The 14958-nt window shown below is 45.2% G+C and overlaps 1 protein-coding gene across 2 annotated transcripts in view; it reads left to right on the top strand.

Moving 5' to 3' along the window:
• The window catches only part of pitpnm3 (PITPNM family member 3), an 85481-nt gene that overhangs the window by 55535 nt on the left and 14988 nt on the right, over positions 1-14958 (top strand). For both annotated transcript variants that reach the window (XM_053872879.1, XM_053872878.1), the window contains exons 6-10: positions 6465-6654; positions 8208-8330; positions 8851-9038; positions 13191-13348; positions 13427-13597. In XM_053872879.1, coding sequence (XP_053728854.1) covers positions 6465-6654; positions 8208-8330; positions 8851-9038; positions 13191-13348; positions 13427-13597 — 830 coding nt within the window. The remainder of the gene's footprint in view (positions 1-6464; positions 6655-8207; positions 8331-8850; positions 9039-13190; positions 13349-13426; positions 13598-14958) is intronic.

Here is a 14958-nt window from a genome sequence, read left to right as displayed (position 1 = left end):
ATTTGAAAAATTAATGTAATATTATAACGTTAAAATTATTGTACAGATATTTTCGTGACATTGAAAGAGCTTTAGTTTCAACAAGGTGAAATAAAAACTTGAATACAGCCACCATCAATTTATTGTGCTGTTGTCAAACTGATGCAAAATAAACACTATTGTGTTGTTTAAATGTATGTATTGCTCCATCATTTGGTTCAGTAGTATACCACATTCATTCAAACTGTATAATGTGGCTTCTTGTGGCAAATATTCTTCTACTATTAAACTGCGATTAATTGAGATGAATTCATCACAAATTCTCTAATAAACTAGATTGATTTTTTTCTCGAATCCCACCCCAACAACTGGGACATAGTGAGAGATGAGAACACAAACCAGTCTCCCATCACGCTCAGCATTGTAAACACAGCTCTCGGGGTGTAAACCTCTGGCTCCCTGTGAACACTTAACACACAACTGAGAGTTATGCAGTGTAAATAATTACCTGCCGTGTCGAACAGTGAAGCAGGTGTCGACTTTCTGTTCCTGTCTCGTGACTTGTGAAGCCTCCAGGTCGCGAGGACTCGACTGAATATTTATGAAGCTTCTTAGTTGGGGATTGTGGTAATACTGTCGCATGTGGGGTTGACATGTGACTCTCTGGTGCCAGGAACATGGGATGGAGAATTGGAAGTTTGGTTCTTAGTCAGAGGCAAAGCTGCTGTGGCTATAATGTTTAGTTGGGAGAATTGTTGTTGACACCATTATTTGGAAGATGCTTTTTTTTAAGCAATTGTTTGCCGCCTGAACTCCCATAAGCTTGTGATGCAATATGGCCTGAAGGAGGATGCAGTGGGGGAGGACAGGGAGAGGATCAGTGAGAGCAGGGAGGACAATAAAGGTGGGTTACAATGGAGTGGGCACATAGCGGGATGAACGACAGCATTTGGTACAATATCCTGCTTTTTTCTGAATTGTTTTTTTCAACACAAAGTATTTGCTGAACCACTTCCAGTATTTATGTGTATCTTTAATGCCCCACTTCTTGACAACTACTGTACTAACACCCGTGTTGAATTATGTTATATTCTTTGAAGAGATGATGCTTTTTCAGCTTCAGGATTGAGTGAATATTTCTCCTCCAGCATTTCTGTGATGTGTATTTGCGTCATATTCGTGAGTTTTCAGCATCAATCCTATAGTTTATTTATATAGTTAGGATTTATTTTGAGAATATTGATTGAAAATCTATAGAAAATGTGAAGTCAAACAACTTTTTAGCATATATTTATGACACAGGGCATCATTTTTTCAATCTTATTTTCTTTTTCGTTCCTTGTTCCTTAGTATTTTTCCTAGTTTTCCCACTGTTCTTATATTTATTTCACGTCTTTCAGCTCGAGGGCCCCTCATTGCCGTCTAGCAAATCAAGTTGCCAGCCCTGCCGTGATATTTGTGACCTCAAATTTATATATAAAGTCCTGGAAAATCTGCATCATAGGCGAACAGAACTGAAACAGTGCCCTTGAGGAACCACTCCTGAGCACCGCCGAGATGATGTTGTGTATAGCTGCTCAAGAGGATTCAGGTGCTCTTGACATAATGTTCCTGCCGCTAGAAATCAGAGCGACGTCCCTGGACTCCCCCCCTCCGTCACCACTGCTACTTTAATAACAGCAGCTCTGAAAAAAAAGGACGATTGGGATTGTTTCAGCTTGGAGAGGACACTCGGTTCTGTTTACACACATGCGGTCCTGGAACACTGAGAACTGGAGGAGGCTGACTTTATTGGCTGGCTAAGTTTGAGACCTGTCGTTTCGCATGTCTTCTTTTTCAAATGTTCGTTTTGTCCATCTGCTGAATCGTATGGAAGACAGTCTGGTTTTAAAAATAAAGAATTATCTGAGTGTTTTAAATAGATGTTGTGGTCATGAAAATAGTTTGTTTTAATGTGGATAATTTAAAATTGATATATGATAAATGGTGTCACCTAAATCTGTGTGGAAAGTAAGAAAAAGAGGAAATATTTCTGCTTAATATTAAATATCAGTCATATGAGAGGGAATAGAATGGAAGAAAAAAATGTATGCAGTAATAAATGATTCCTCTCATTTCAAAGTTTTTCTCTCCGCCAAAGCCAAATGAGATTTTTCAAGTGGTGTGTTTTGCAAACAGGATTTGCATGTCCTTCAAGCGTCTAACAAAAACTCACAGTGCCTTTCTGACCCATTGATACAAGAACATTTGGAATACATAATGATGCTTTTGTCAAAGTTTTCATCGCTCCCCACTGGCAGAACACACTGAGTATTTGTTAACATCAAGCAGGACCATGCTTGGATTTGTAAAAAAGAAACTGTCCTAACTTAAGACTTCACTCGAAAAGAAAGGATACAAACTAACATGGAACTAACAGGAACCTTGTGTAGTCTATACTGCTATATCTATTGGCAAAAGTGACCGTGTTTCAAACCGAGCTTCACATGATCCAGGGTCCTGAGGGTGAGGCACTAACCAAGATAATTCTCCCGAAACACCCTTGCTCTCCTCACAAGGAGGAAATAACTGGCTCTTAATGAGTCGGCTTGCTGCCCACGTTCAAGGAGGACTTCCCATCAATTGCACAAAATAAGAAGAAATTGTGTTACTCTGAATTAAAATCCCCGTGATTGCCTCTGTTCTCTGCAAACCCATGTCGCAGTTGTGAGCAATACGGGGGAATATAATGGGGCCTGTAATGGGACTGAAGCAATGAAAGGCGGCGTCGTAATGTTTCGATAATGATCACTCTCGTGGCAAATAATGTTGCATTGGCCCCTCTGGAGCCTCTCATCGTGTAGAAATGCTTTAGTATTGGACAACATATTGTTATTTAAGCTTCAGTGTGATGGGATTAGAGGGAGTCGCCTTGCTAACCAAGCTAGCTTGTCAGCTGACTGGTGTTTTTAGCCGTGAAACGAGCATTTACTTGATATCACGCTGCAGTTGAGGTGACCTGTAGAAGATGACACTGTCCTTGCCACAGCTCGATACCACCACGGTGACTCAATTGGTCCACTAATAACATCTCTGTCGAGGAGAGCGCTGAGACCAGATCGATGGTTGACCTTCCCAAGTCTCGCTTCAATGTCACGGTGAACAAAGGTTGTTAGGTGGCTAGATCCTGGTTGTACTTCCCCTGTATGTACTTCACACTTCACAGGAATTGAATCCATGTTTGTTTTGTTCATTAGCTGAGTTGCAATAAGCTGCCAGAATCAATAGCAAACTTGATCAGGCACTCGCTCAATAATGCCACTCCTGTCTTGCCGCCAAACTTTATTTTAGCCACATCGAGCCAAGTTTCCTAAGAGCTGTTGCACTGTTCTGCTACTCCTCTTGCATGAGTTTGTAATGCCAGAAATCCAGTGAGGGTTAGGGTTAAAAACGATCCTCTGTTTTTTGAAGAAGTTGGAGGCTGGTGATGTGGGAAGTTGGGTAACTCGGTTATTAAATCTTGACGTGTGAACATGCTGTTACTATTCAAGCTCCCACATCAGAACACCTAAAGCTGACAGTCTGTCGGGGGGAGAAAATACATGAAACATATTTGTTTTTCTCGCTGCTCCCCCTTGATCCCAGAAACCCCATCAACATGGGAGAGTCGTCGGATATCTGATGTTGAAATAAACCTTCATCTATCCTTTTCTAGCTGTGAGGCAGAATGATCTTCTTTTTCCTTTGGCATTTCCCATCAGGGCTTCTCATCCTCTGCTCCTCCTTCACTTTACACCCCGATCTCCACCCTGTTTTCCCTATCTGCAGTGGTCCTCCTGCCTCTCTTCCATTTACTCATGTCTGTTTTGGTCTCAAATTCCTCTTCACTCCAGCTCAGCTGTACTCTCACAGCAGCTCACTATAATATCGAAAACATCATGGTCCATGGGCACTCCTCACTTACCTCATTGGTCAGTCAGTCCATAACATTAGCAGACAGGAAGGGGCTGGGGATAGGGGTGGAGCCCTGGTGTAATCCTGCTCACAGCTACTCTCCTTTCAAATTCTGAGTATGATCATTGTCAACTCTGACCATCAGCCGACGACCAGCCGATTATACGATGGATGAAGGTCATGTCCTTCCACGTCTCACCCACTGAAAACCTCAGTGTCTCCATCTCTGACTCTTCCGACCCAGTCTTTTAGAGAATCTGTGCTTCATGGCTAGACTCTCTGCTCTCTCTCTCGTGTTTTAATTTTGAGGCCATTCTGTTCTTTTAGAGACTACATTTGAGCAGCTATTTTTGCAGAAACCTTCTCCTCAGCACATGAGACAGGAGGTGGTGTTTGTGCGAGGATGACTGGAAAAGTAGACTCTTCGGTGATGCTCCTGCCTTCTGTAAATTGGGAGGAAAATCCTGGAGGATTTTGGCCGGCTCCTAAGTGTTATTTAACTCTGTAATCCAATAAGACATGGAGTCATTCTTCCATTGACTCAGCAGACGGTGACTTCCGTCTCACTCACACATTGACTATTCAGTGTAGGAAAGTCTCATCCGGTCCTCGTGTGACCCGATAATGCGCATTATCATCCAATATTTTGTCACTAGTTTTCTGACATTTTTCAACATTCTGAGAGGAAATGCATCCTCTTTCTTGATAGACTGATGGGTGTCAACATGGCTGCAGCTCCAGGAGAGAATGCAGGGCGCTGACATCCTTCACTGTTTCCCGGCTGTCACATGAAGTGTTTGTTCCGTACTCCGCTCCGGCACTGGCATGCACATCCATTAAAGTCGGACGGAGAGGAAGTGACATGACCTGCAGTTACTACATGTGGAGATTCCGCTTTCTCTCTGTCTCAGATAGCATTGTCCCTGCTGTCTCTCTGGTGCAGGTTTGATCAGAAATGTCCAGCTTCAGAAGGCTGTCCTTCATTGGTGGGTCAGTGTCTCACACACAATTGGATGTGTCCTGAAGAAAGTCACCAGTCTTTCGGTCTCCTGCTAAAAAATGAGGCGGCAAGACTGGTTTTCTTCTGTTGCTGTGCATTATGGGGATAGCAGTGGTGAAGACTTGTCTTTGACCTTGAGCTGACATTGAACATTGAGAACTGTCTCACAAAATTCATTTTTAGAGTATTTGGATTATGTTTTGGGATATTTATGCGTTGTGTTACCAACTATAAATGGAAGAATTTTATCTAATTTTATTTAATGTCATTTATTTTTTTTATTGTCATTCATTTAGGGCAGATTGGAGAGAGAGTGATGAATGGATGGATTTGGATGGAAGGAGGGAGGTATGGAAACATAGATAGATGCAGAGAGGGAGGGATGGAGGTAGGTAGGTATGGTTGGATGGGCAGAGAGAGGGATGGTAGAAGGGTGGATGGATGGCGAGAGGACGATAGGGACGCATGGATGGATGCAGAGAGGGAGGTATGGATGGAGGGAGGAAGGTATGGATGGATGGGCAGAGAGAGGGATGAGTAGTTGGGTGGGTGGATGGCGAGAGGAAGGTAGGGAAGCATGGATGGATACAGAGAGGGAGGGATGGAGGGAAGAAGGTATAGATGGATGGGCAGAGAGAGGGATGAGTAGTTGGGTGGATGGATGGAGGGAGCGGGGAACGAAGGTAGAGAGGATTGGGTGGATTAGGAGAGAGTGGATGGATGGATGGAGAGGGGGAGGTCGGTTGACATTGATGAATGGGAGAGAGAGGGATGAATGGATGGTTGCATGGATGGATGGATGGATGGATGGAGAGGGGGAGGTCGGTTGACATTGATGAATGGGAGAGAGAGGGATGGATGGATGGGTGGATGGATGGAAAGAGGGATGGATGGATGGATGGATGGGTGGATGGATGGAAAGAGGGATGGATGGATGGATGGAGAGGGGTGAGGTCGGTTGACATTGATGAATGGGAGAGAGAGGGATGGATGGATGGGTGGATGGATGGAAAGAGGGATGGATGGATGGATGGATGGGTGGATGGATGGAAAGAGGGATGGATGGATGGGTGGTTAGGTGGATGGATGGAAAGAGGGATGGATGGATGGGTGGTTAGGTGGATGGAGGAAGGCATGGATGGGAGAGAGGGATAGATTGATGGTTGGATGGATGGATGGAGAGAGGGATGGATGGCTGATTACCAAATTTCAGCCTCCCTGAAATAGTCATTAGGGAAACATTTTGTTCTGTTTGAAGCACAAACATTCATCCGCTTTCCCATCTGCTTTCAAAGTCTGATCCATCTGCACCAACATTTTAGTTTGTGGGAGATTTAGTTGTCGACATTTTATAATCTCTCGACGCGCCTGTTTTTCTAGCTCTTAAAATTAGACTCATCTTGAATGTACATATTTGCAGTGATGTTATTGCAGGCCTCATGAAGTGAAGTAGCTGGCACGAAATGAGAAGTTTGACATGTGAGCTCTGTGTAAACACACCAAAATTCTCTTCCTCATCCAGCTCTTTCCCTCTGTCTTCTCCTCTGTGCAGTTTGAATCCCTACAGCTATGATGAGAGCTGCGTCTCCAGCAGTGTGGACCACCTGCCCTTGGCCGCGCTCCCTCTCCTCGCCATCGTGTCGCCACGCTACCAGGACGCGGTGGCCACCGTCATCGCCCGAGCTAACCAAGTCTATCACAGCTTCCTGCACTCAGAAGAAGGACAGGGATTCAACGGACAGGTCTGTCTCTAAAGCCTGTAGTGACCTCGGTCTTCCTGAAGAGCCACAACAAGCATTTAATACCTCAGTTGGTCAGTCAGCGTCCGACGAGTCTGGCCTCCGAACCTTCAACCCGAATAGAAGTTCATATTTTGGCAATACACACTTCTTAGTTTGTGCTGACTTCACTGTAGCATCAGATTTCTGAAGGATCAGATTGTGTTTTCATTCATAAAAAATTCATTTTTTTTTTCTTTTGAACTATGTGGCAGAGATCCTTAAAATTTCTTTTGCCAAGCTTTCAACTCACCCCATGTGTGTCTCTGTGTTTATTATATATTTATATGGCCTTATGTCTTGATAGTATCCCATTGGAAAGTGTTAAGTTTTTATTTGAAAAAATGTTTAAAAATAAAATAAAATAAATCTGCCTCCTCTTATGGAGGTTTGGTTTTATTTAGGAGCAATAACTTCAGCTGAATAGTCTTTTGTGTGTCATCTCCAGATCAGGCTTTGAATCAGACCAGTTTCTTTCCGACCTTATTTCTTTTATAGAAAACCACTACACCAATCAACAACGCATACAAACGTCTGCCAACCTTTCTAGTGTGAATATCTGAGTTGCATTCAAGACACCTCGACATCGGGAGCAAATCAAGTTTGGTTGCTATTCAATATGGGACTTTGATTGACATGCAGATATCAGATTCAGTATTCCAACATGGCAACTCTAGGACCATCCTTTGCCAAGATGCTTCTTCCTTTTCTTCCGGCTTCTCCCTTCAGGGTTGACCACAGCGGATCGCTTCCGCCGCCTCCATCTCACCCTGTCCTCTGCTTCCTCTTCTCTCCAACCTCCTAACTTCATGTCCTCCTTCACCACCTCCATCAATCTCCTCTTTGGCCTTCCTCTCCACCTTCTGCCTGGCAGTTCCAACCTCAACATCTTCATCTACCAATGTACTGGCTCTCTCTCTCTCCTCTGTACATGTCCAAACCATCTCCATCTCTCTGACTTGGTCTCCTAAACACCTGAGCACATGTGCTGTCCCTCTGATCCTATCATCATCCTGCTCACTCCCAGAGAGAAGCTCAGCATCTTCATCTCTGCTACCTCCAGCTCTGCCTCCTGTCTTTCCCTCAGTGCCACTGTTTCCTTTCCCTTTCATCCTTTTGTCACACATCACACCTGACACTTTTCTCCAATGATTCCATCCTGCCTGCACCCACTTCTTCACCTCCTTCTCACACACTCCATCACCAGTTTAAGTACTGAGGCTCAACTGTCCAGGACGATGGAATCCTTTGCCAATATAAAACAATTGGATTTCTTGTTTGTTCTTCCTGCCACCAAAACCTGTCCACTTAAGGAACCTCTATCTTGCTATTTTTCCTCCCAGATTTTAAGACCAGTTACAAAATGGTATTTTTTTGACTTTGCAAAACTCTTATTCTGTTTACTTTTCTTTTCCCTAAGTTTTACACAAGATTTCTTCCTCCTCTTTGTTTTTATCTTCGGTTGAAGAGGTGGTGTCTTTTAGGTTTTATGCATCGATGATGTGATTCCTCTGCAGGTTTGCCTGATGGGCGACTGTGTAGGAGGTGTTCTTTGCTTCGACGCGTTATGCTTCAGCAACCACCAAAGACCCGGCAGCCCGAACACCAGCAGCCGGAACAACAGCACCGAGAGCCTGAAGGTGCGACTGTCAGAGGAAATGTTACTTGGTGAACATGATTAAAGAGCGAAGCTGAGCTGCAGTCGCTGATATCCAGGAAAGTCATTTCACTCATGCTGCTTATATAAGGGTTGCTTTTCTGCAATTACATCATAATAGAGTAGTTACACATAGAAGTTGTCTAATGTGGTAATCAAAACACAAAAGTGACGTTTGACTTTGAAAGTCTTCTGAGTTCCACGCCAGAGAAAAGTAGGTTCAAGTGTGGTGCTTTTGGCTTATTGATTCTTCTGCTTCTGCAAATGCAGCTGAAGCTGCAGGTGATGAGTTGCTATGGCAATGACACGGCCAAAGACTAACTGGCCCATTCAAACTCATTTTTTCCTCTCTTCATCATCGGCTGCCCGTACTGACAATGTGCAAATGTTCTCGGAGCAGGGACTGTCTTCGCTTTTTAGCTCCCACGTTTCGACGTTCACTCCAGAGAGCTCGTGTAATTCACTCAGAGTAGCTTGTCACTCTGTTCTGTCCTCTCACGCAGGATAACTCGGGTCTGCTCAAAGAGTCCAGTCCGAGTCTGAGCTCCAGCAAGCGACTCAGCAAGAGCAACATCGACATCTCCGTCCCCAACGAGGGGCAGAGTCAAGGCGGACCCCCGCTGAGTCGAAAGCAAAGTGACTCATATGATGGCGACAGTTCATCGACAGGCCAGCACGGTTTTTTCTCCAGGTGAGACGCCGCTCATGTCAGCTGGGATGGAGGACGTGTCAGACACTGTCCTGTGAAGAACTGGTGTGGCACGAATGGCCTGCTGTCATTGTCTTCCACTGCCGACCCGGAACCTTTCCCTATATGCTTCGCTCGGGCCCCCGAATGGGGCCTATTAGGGCTACAGACACCTGTGGAGTCATTGCCGATTGGTTAGGAGTATAGTATATATATATATATATATATATATATATATATATATATATATATATACAGTGGTACCTTGGTTTTCGAACACCTCGGAATTCGAACAAATTGGAGTTCGTACAAAAATTTCAAGATTTTTTTGCTTCGGATTTCGAACGAAAATCCAGAACTTGAACGCCCCCGAAAAAAAGCCGGAAAAACATAACGTGCGCGGACTGATCAGCTGACCCACGACACGCTTTGTTATTGTGTATAACGCAGCCTCTCTATGCAGACGTGTCCCGTTAGCTCCATTTACTGACTGTTTTTTCTTCATATTGAGGTGTAAAACCTTTCCTGTCTCTGCACTGGACCTTGGTAGAGTGTCACAGGGGAGGTGCTGGAGCGCTCACTCCAGGGTTTGATGTCCTGTTGTGGGCTGGAGCTGGGACAGGGATGAGGCGAGTCTGGGACAGAGCGTGACTTGGTTTATGACTTTGTCACAGCCAAACTGCACAGAAGCGCACATTCAGAGCTGGACACGCACCGGGCACCTCTTCACTTCTGGAGAGACCTCACTCACTCGGCAACCCCTCCCACATGCAGCGGCCACACACATAGAGGAACAGCCACCTGCAGCAGACACTCTACATTCACTCCTACAAAAGACTATTTTAAGGCTTGGAATGCATGATCTCTTTTTCCATTCATTGTAATGGGAAAAATCAATTCAGATTTCGAACAAATCGCTTCTGGAACGGATTGTGGTCGAGAACCGAGGTTCCACTGTATAGATATTTGTGAACAAACCCCAAAACTTTCATTGACATGTGAGTCAGGTGAGTTTTCATCGTCTGCTTCTCAAACGCAGTGTTATTAGCATCATTAAATCAGTCATGTTGAAACCTCAGGCATTTTGCCTCCGTTAATTAGCACTGGAACAAACCAGCATGTCAAGAAGGTCAATCATTCATTTCATGAGTATTTCACGTGTCTCACTGCTCCTGACTTCGGTGACTCAGGATCGTGCGTCTTTGCGCTGCTAATTTGCAGCACCATGTCTTTACGTCTTCTGTAAACACTGGGTCGAGGCACTGCCTGGCACTGCTCACCTGGCATGACACTGGACAGTTGCGTGCACTTCCTGGGACCAAACATTGAGTTCTTAATAGTCAGACTCTGGACCAGAATGCATTGCTTTGGTGGCAGTTTGTAATGAAACATATCCCTTTTGTCCTTTGATGTGAGCAGGAGCCCCTTGGTGTCATCGTGACTGAGCTGAGTGAACGTGTCCTCCTGTGTTGACAAATGTTTGATTCTCCAGAACGATCCAGGTGTTACACTCCAGCTATCATCAAGTGTGTCCTGTCACCTTGCCTCGCCCGTCTCTTTATCAATATTTGCAGCCCGACTGCCCCGCCTGCCTCCCCTCCTCTGCGCCTCTATAAATAGCCTGTTTGTGTCTGTGCCAGCCAGTTTGTCTGGAAGAGCCGCCCTGTCGGGGAATTTATTTGGCTGGAGGGGCCGTGGCTGTTATGTAGCCCAGCGCTGATGCAGCGTCGCCCTCGGCTCACATCAATCCGCCGTCCAGCCTGGTTGTCTTCATTAGGATGCGCCGCACGCCGTTCATTCGTTACACCGATGGAGACAGATCGGGACCGACCTCTGCTCCTTTGTTTCCTCGGTGTCCCAGTGGTCGTTCCTCGTCACAAAGACCTGCCCATTAAAGGTCCTTTTTCCACGCACGTTAGCCCTCGTATTAGACTCCTGCCTCGCAGGGTTTCACTCAATAGCAGGTATTTGCGTCTGCCCTCGCCTCACGTTGACTGTGAGATGATGAGCAAACCATGCCAGAAGCAGTGTGGAGATGGTAGTGACTGAGCAGAAGGCCACATTCTTCTCTCCTGCTGCCACAACATGCCTCCTGTCCTGGCAACAGTTGATCTCAAAGCTGGTGCGTCTGTTGCATCCTAAAAGTTGCCCTCCTCTTCGTTCCATCGCTCTTTGTTTTTATCATTCCATCGCGCTCCATACAAAGTCTTTTGATCAAAATGTGTTTTTATTTTGGTTCACTGAATCTCATCGCAGTGTGAAGTGGGCTGTTTCTCAGCCATTTTAAATGTTGTGGTGGAGAAAGGACACATTCATGGCAGAAATAGAACTGTCGCTTCAAAATGTCGCCAGAGAAACCGGTTGGATTTTGACTTCATGCATATTGAACCGTAAACCTTCCACATTTTGTGGGCTGAAACTATCCTGAACCACACTGTACTTTTTCAGCTTTTTAATCTTGCTTCCTGACTTTTTATGAACTCTGTGTCGACTGGAGTGTTATTCTGCGGCTCACAGTCGCCGTCCTCGATCCAGTGGTTTTCACATTCAACCTTGTGAGTGGTGACTCACACAGGAAATGATTCTTGATGTCTGCCTCAGACACCATTGACTCCTGCTGTATAACATGTAACATAACAGGTCAAACTGTCTGGTGTTTTTACTGGGGCTGCGACTGTGACACGGTCATTTCATCAATGAATTGCTTATATTTACAGACTCAACATCAGTTTCATCATTCTGGTATCAGATATAAAAATCACAATTAATAATCAATAATAATTATTTAACTGCATTTATGTATTATGTATTATTGCTTTTAAAATGTGATTTTAAGGCTTTTTTTTTTTCAAACAAACAAAAAAATGTAAAATAAAATAAAAAAAATCTAACAATAGAATAACATAAGAACAAGACACTGCGTTCCAGTTGTACTTGGAACTGGGAAATTTCCAGCTCCGTCCCTGGCACATGACATTGGATTTCCCCAGTCAGACGTGGTCACCCCCTTCCTTTGTCTCCTTGGCGCTGGGCTCCTTATTTCTCCTGGTGCTTCAGCTACGTCCCAGCCTCCTGCCAGCGCTGACCGTGAAGTGCTTTGGATGCTGAGGAAGCACAGAAAAGTGCAACCTAAGTAAGAGCCATTTACCACTTAAACGTGGAGGTGAGCGTTTTTCCAGTTCAGCCGAGCCCATTTTAAAACGCTCTGGAGCCTGTCGGGTCAGAACTTTGAGCTGAGACACAAACACAATGTACATCCAGACAGTTTTGATCTAATGTCTCCTGCAGTCTGGAAAAGTCTTTCCACAGCCCAAGTGGATACAAACAAAGCTGAGAAATCGATCCTGGTGGAGTTTCTTCAATGGAGAGACGACGCTGTCTCTGCAGCGCCAGGGGAAAACAATTGGCTGGAGACCTGTCACATGACCCTCACATGAGAACTACTCTCTCACTCTGAGTTGGTTATTGATCCTAGAATGGTTTCCAATCTTCACCACCTTCAACCAAGCCTTGTCAGTTGTTTAGCATTTTGTTGTTATTTGAAACGCTAATATCATTATGACCAGATTTTGATTGACAATTTCATGCAGATCAAATGGGTTTCATGACTGATCTGACTTTTCTTAGTCTATTTATCTGCCTTGAAAAGTGAATGCTCTTATTAATAACATGCACCTCATGTGTGTTTCATGATATTTTTCAACGCGAGTGCGTCGTTTTGAACATCAAATCTTCTTCACACCATTGCTTTTTGTAATATTTCTAAATATAACTTTCATATGTCTGAATCCCATCTCAAAATCAAATATGGAGCTGAGAAGATGAATATATTTGAGTGCAAAGGCAGGCAGTTTAGGCTTAAGATGGCTGTTTGCTGGACAGAATAAGTCCAGTGCCACTCAGGATCGGGTCACGACCAGAAACCAGCTCATCTGCTGGAACAGCCTGAAGCCACGTGTGCAGGCTGCGTGAAAATCTGCTCGCACTCCGTCATGGAAGCTGAAAACAAACCCTGAATGTTGAAGCAGCGTGTGTTGACTGATGTAATACTCCACGGTGCCCTCCCCAAGTCTGCCATCACGTGCGAGCTCATTTTTCAAGACCGAAATGAGATGAACTGTGTCAGAGTCCGGCTGTTGTTTATGTTCTCCGCAGCCTGATGAAGGAGGGCGTGGAGGTGCGCGGGGGCAGCAGCACCAGTCTGCTCCTGAATCCAGGCCGGTTTGACTTTGAGGTGTCCGACTGCTTCCTGCTGGGATGCCCACTGGGCTTGGTGCTCGCCATGAGGCGCACGGTTCTGCCGGCCGTCCAAGGTGGGCCGTGAAGCTCATCTCCACTTTGGTTCACATCGTACTCTAAATGATAACATCCTCTCTCCCTCCACTCCTCAGTCAGCCATCTCCATCCTGCCTGCTCGCAGATCTTCAACCTCTTCTACCCGTCCGACCCCTCGGCCTCCAGACTGGAGCCTCTGCTGCAGCCCCTCTTCCACAAGCTGCCTCCGTTCGCCGTGCCGCGGTACCAGCGCTACCCTCTGGGAGACGGACGCTCTTTGCTCATAGGTAATAAAAAAAAAAAGATCCATTTAGCAGCCGCGCTCCTGTTGAATATTTTATTAGTCAATATATTATACGTACCTCCATAAGAATAACCTTTCGGGTTTGCCCTTTGGAGGTGTGTGACCTTTCTGGAGCGTGAGTTAATCGCACTGAAAGTTCTTCCCACATTGTTACACTAAATTTGAATCTTTCTGGTGGCTGCACAAAATCTCTGGGAGAGAAGCCATTCTTCATTTCCTTCAGGTGAAAGCCGTGTGAGGTCCTCGTCTGCCTCCCGCGGCGACGCCTGCAGGGAGTCTTTAGCGTCACACAGATTCATTTGAAGCATGTTTTTAGCCGACTGTTGTGGCAGATATCGCTCCCTCCTCCTGGCTATATTCAGGAAAGATGAAGAAGGTCCTCTCATCGGTTCAGATGATTCTTCGTGACTGTTGACAATGTGATTGTCAAGATAAGATAAGATTTACGTCTCTGTAGTCGATCACGTGACAGCATCGACGGTGTTGGTGTGCACCAGACAAAGTCTCAAAGCAGAGGTGTCAGACTGACGAATAGTGAGTCACAATACCAGTCAGTACCGAGTGGAGCTTTTAACCCCCTACGTTCCTCCGCGGTCCTTGAGGTCAGCTGACCAGCTGCTCCTGGTGATACCTAGTCTGTGGCCCACGGCTATGGAATGCCCTCCCTTACCATCAGGTACCGTCACTCTTCACTTTTAAAACACTGCTTAAAACACACTTTTACTCTTTGGCTTTTATAAGACTGCACATTTTTACTGTATCTGCCCCGTTTTAATTTTATGTATTTATTGTTTTTAATGTCTGTTTTATCTCGATTTTACAGTTGTACAGCACTTAGTGACAATCTTGTATTGCTTTTTAAGTGCTTTATAAATAAATATTGGTCCAATATTTATGGCAAAAGGCATAATCTGACACTGCTTCATTGGAATTCTTAGTAAACCTGCTGGAAGAGTTTGAACTGTTGCAGTGCGTTATGTGAGAGGAGGGGGTCCTGCCTCCTGGTGACCCATTAATAACGCAGCCCTGGCTTCACTTAGTTATTCACAAGATCATATAAACTGTTTACGCGCCGGGCCCCTGCTGATCCGCTAATGAAATCATGCTCAGCCAATAGCAAGGCAGCATGCTGAAATCCTTTCGCAGGCGTTAGTGCCACTAAAGCTGATGGAGTGTGAACGTCGAGGCAGAAAGTGGACTCGCAGCTAGAGCGGGATTTAATTAGCCGGCCGCTTTCCGCTTCCATTGATCAGGCCTGGATGCTGTCAAATTATAGCTTCAGTTAGGAAGCACGGCTGGAGTCAAAGCCCCCACACCAACACGGCGGGGAAACGCTGCCATTGT

This window comes from Synchiropus splendidus, chromosome 8 (genome assembly GCF_027744825.2).
Source record: "Synchiropus splendidus isolate RoL2022-P1 chromosome 8, RoL_Sspl_1.0, whole genome shotgun sequence".
Classification (NCBI taxonomy): Eukaryota; Metazoa; Chordata; class Actinopteri; order Syngnathiformes; family Callionymidae; genus Synchiropus; species Synchiropus splendidus.
This window is presented reverse-complemented; position numbering and strand designations above follow the sequence as displayed.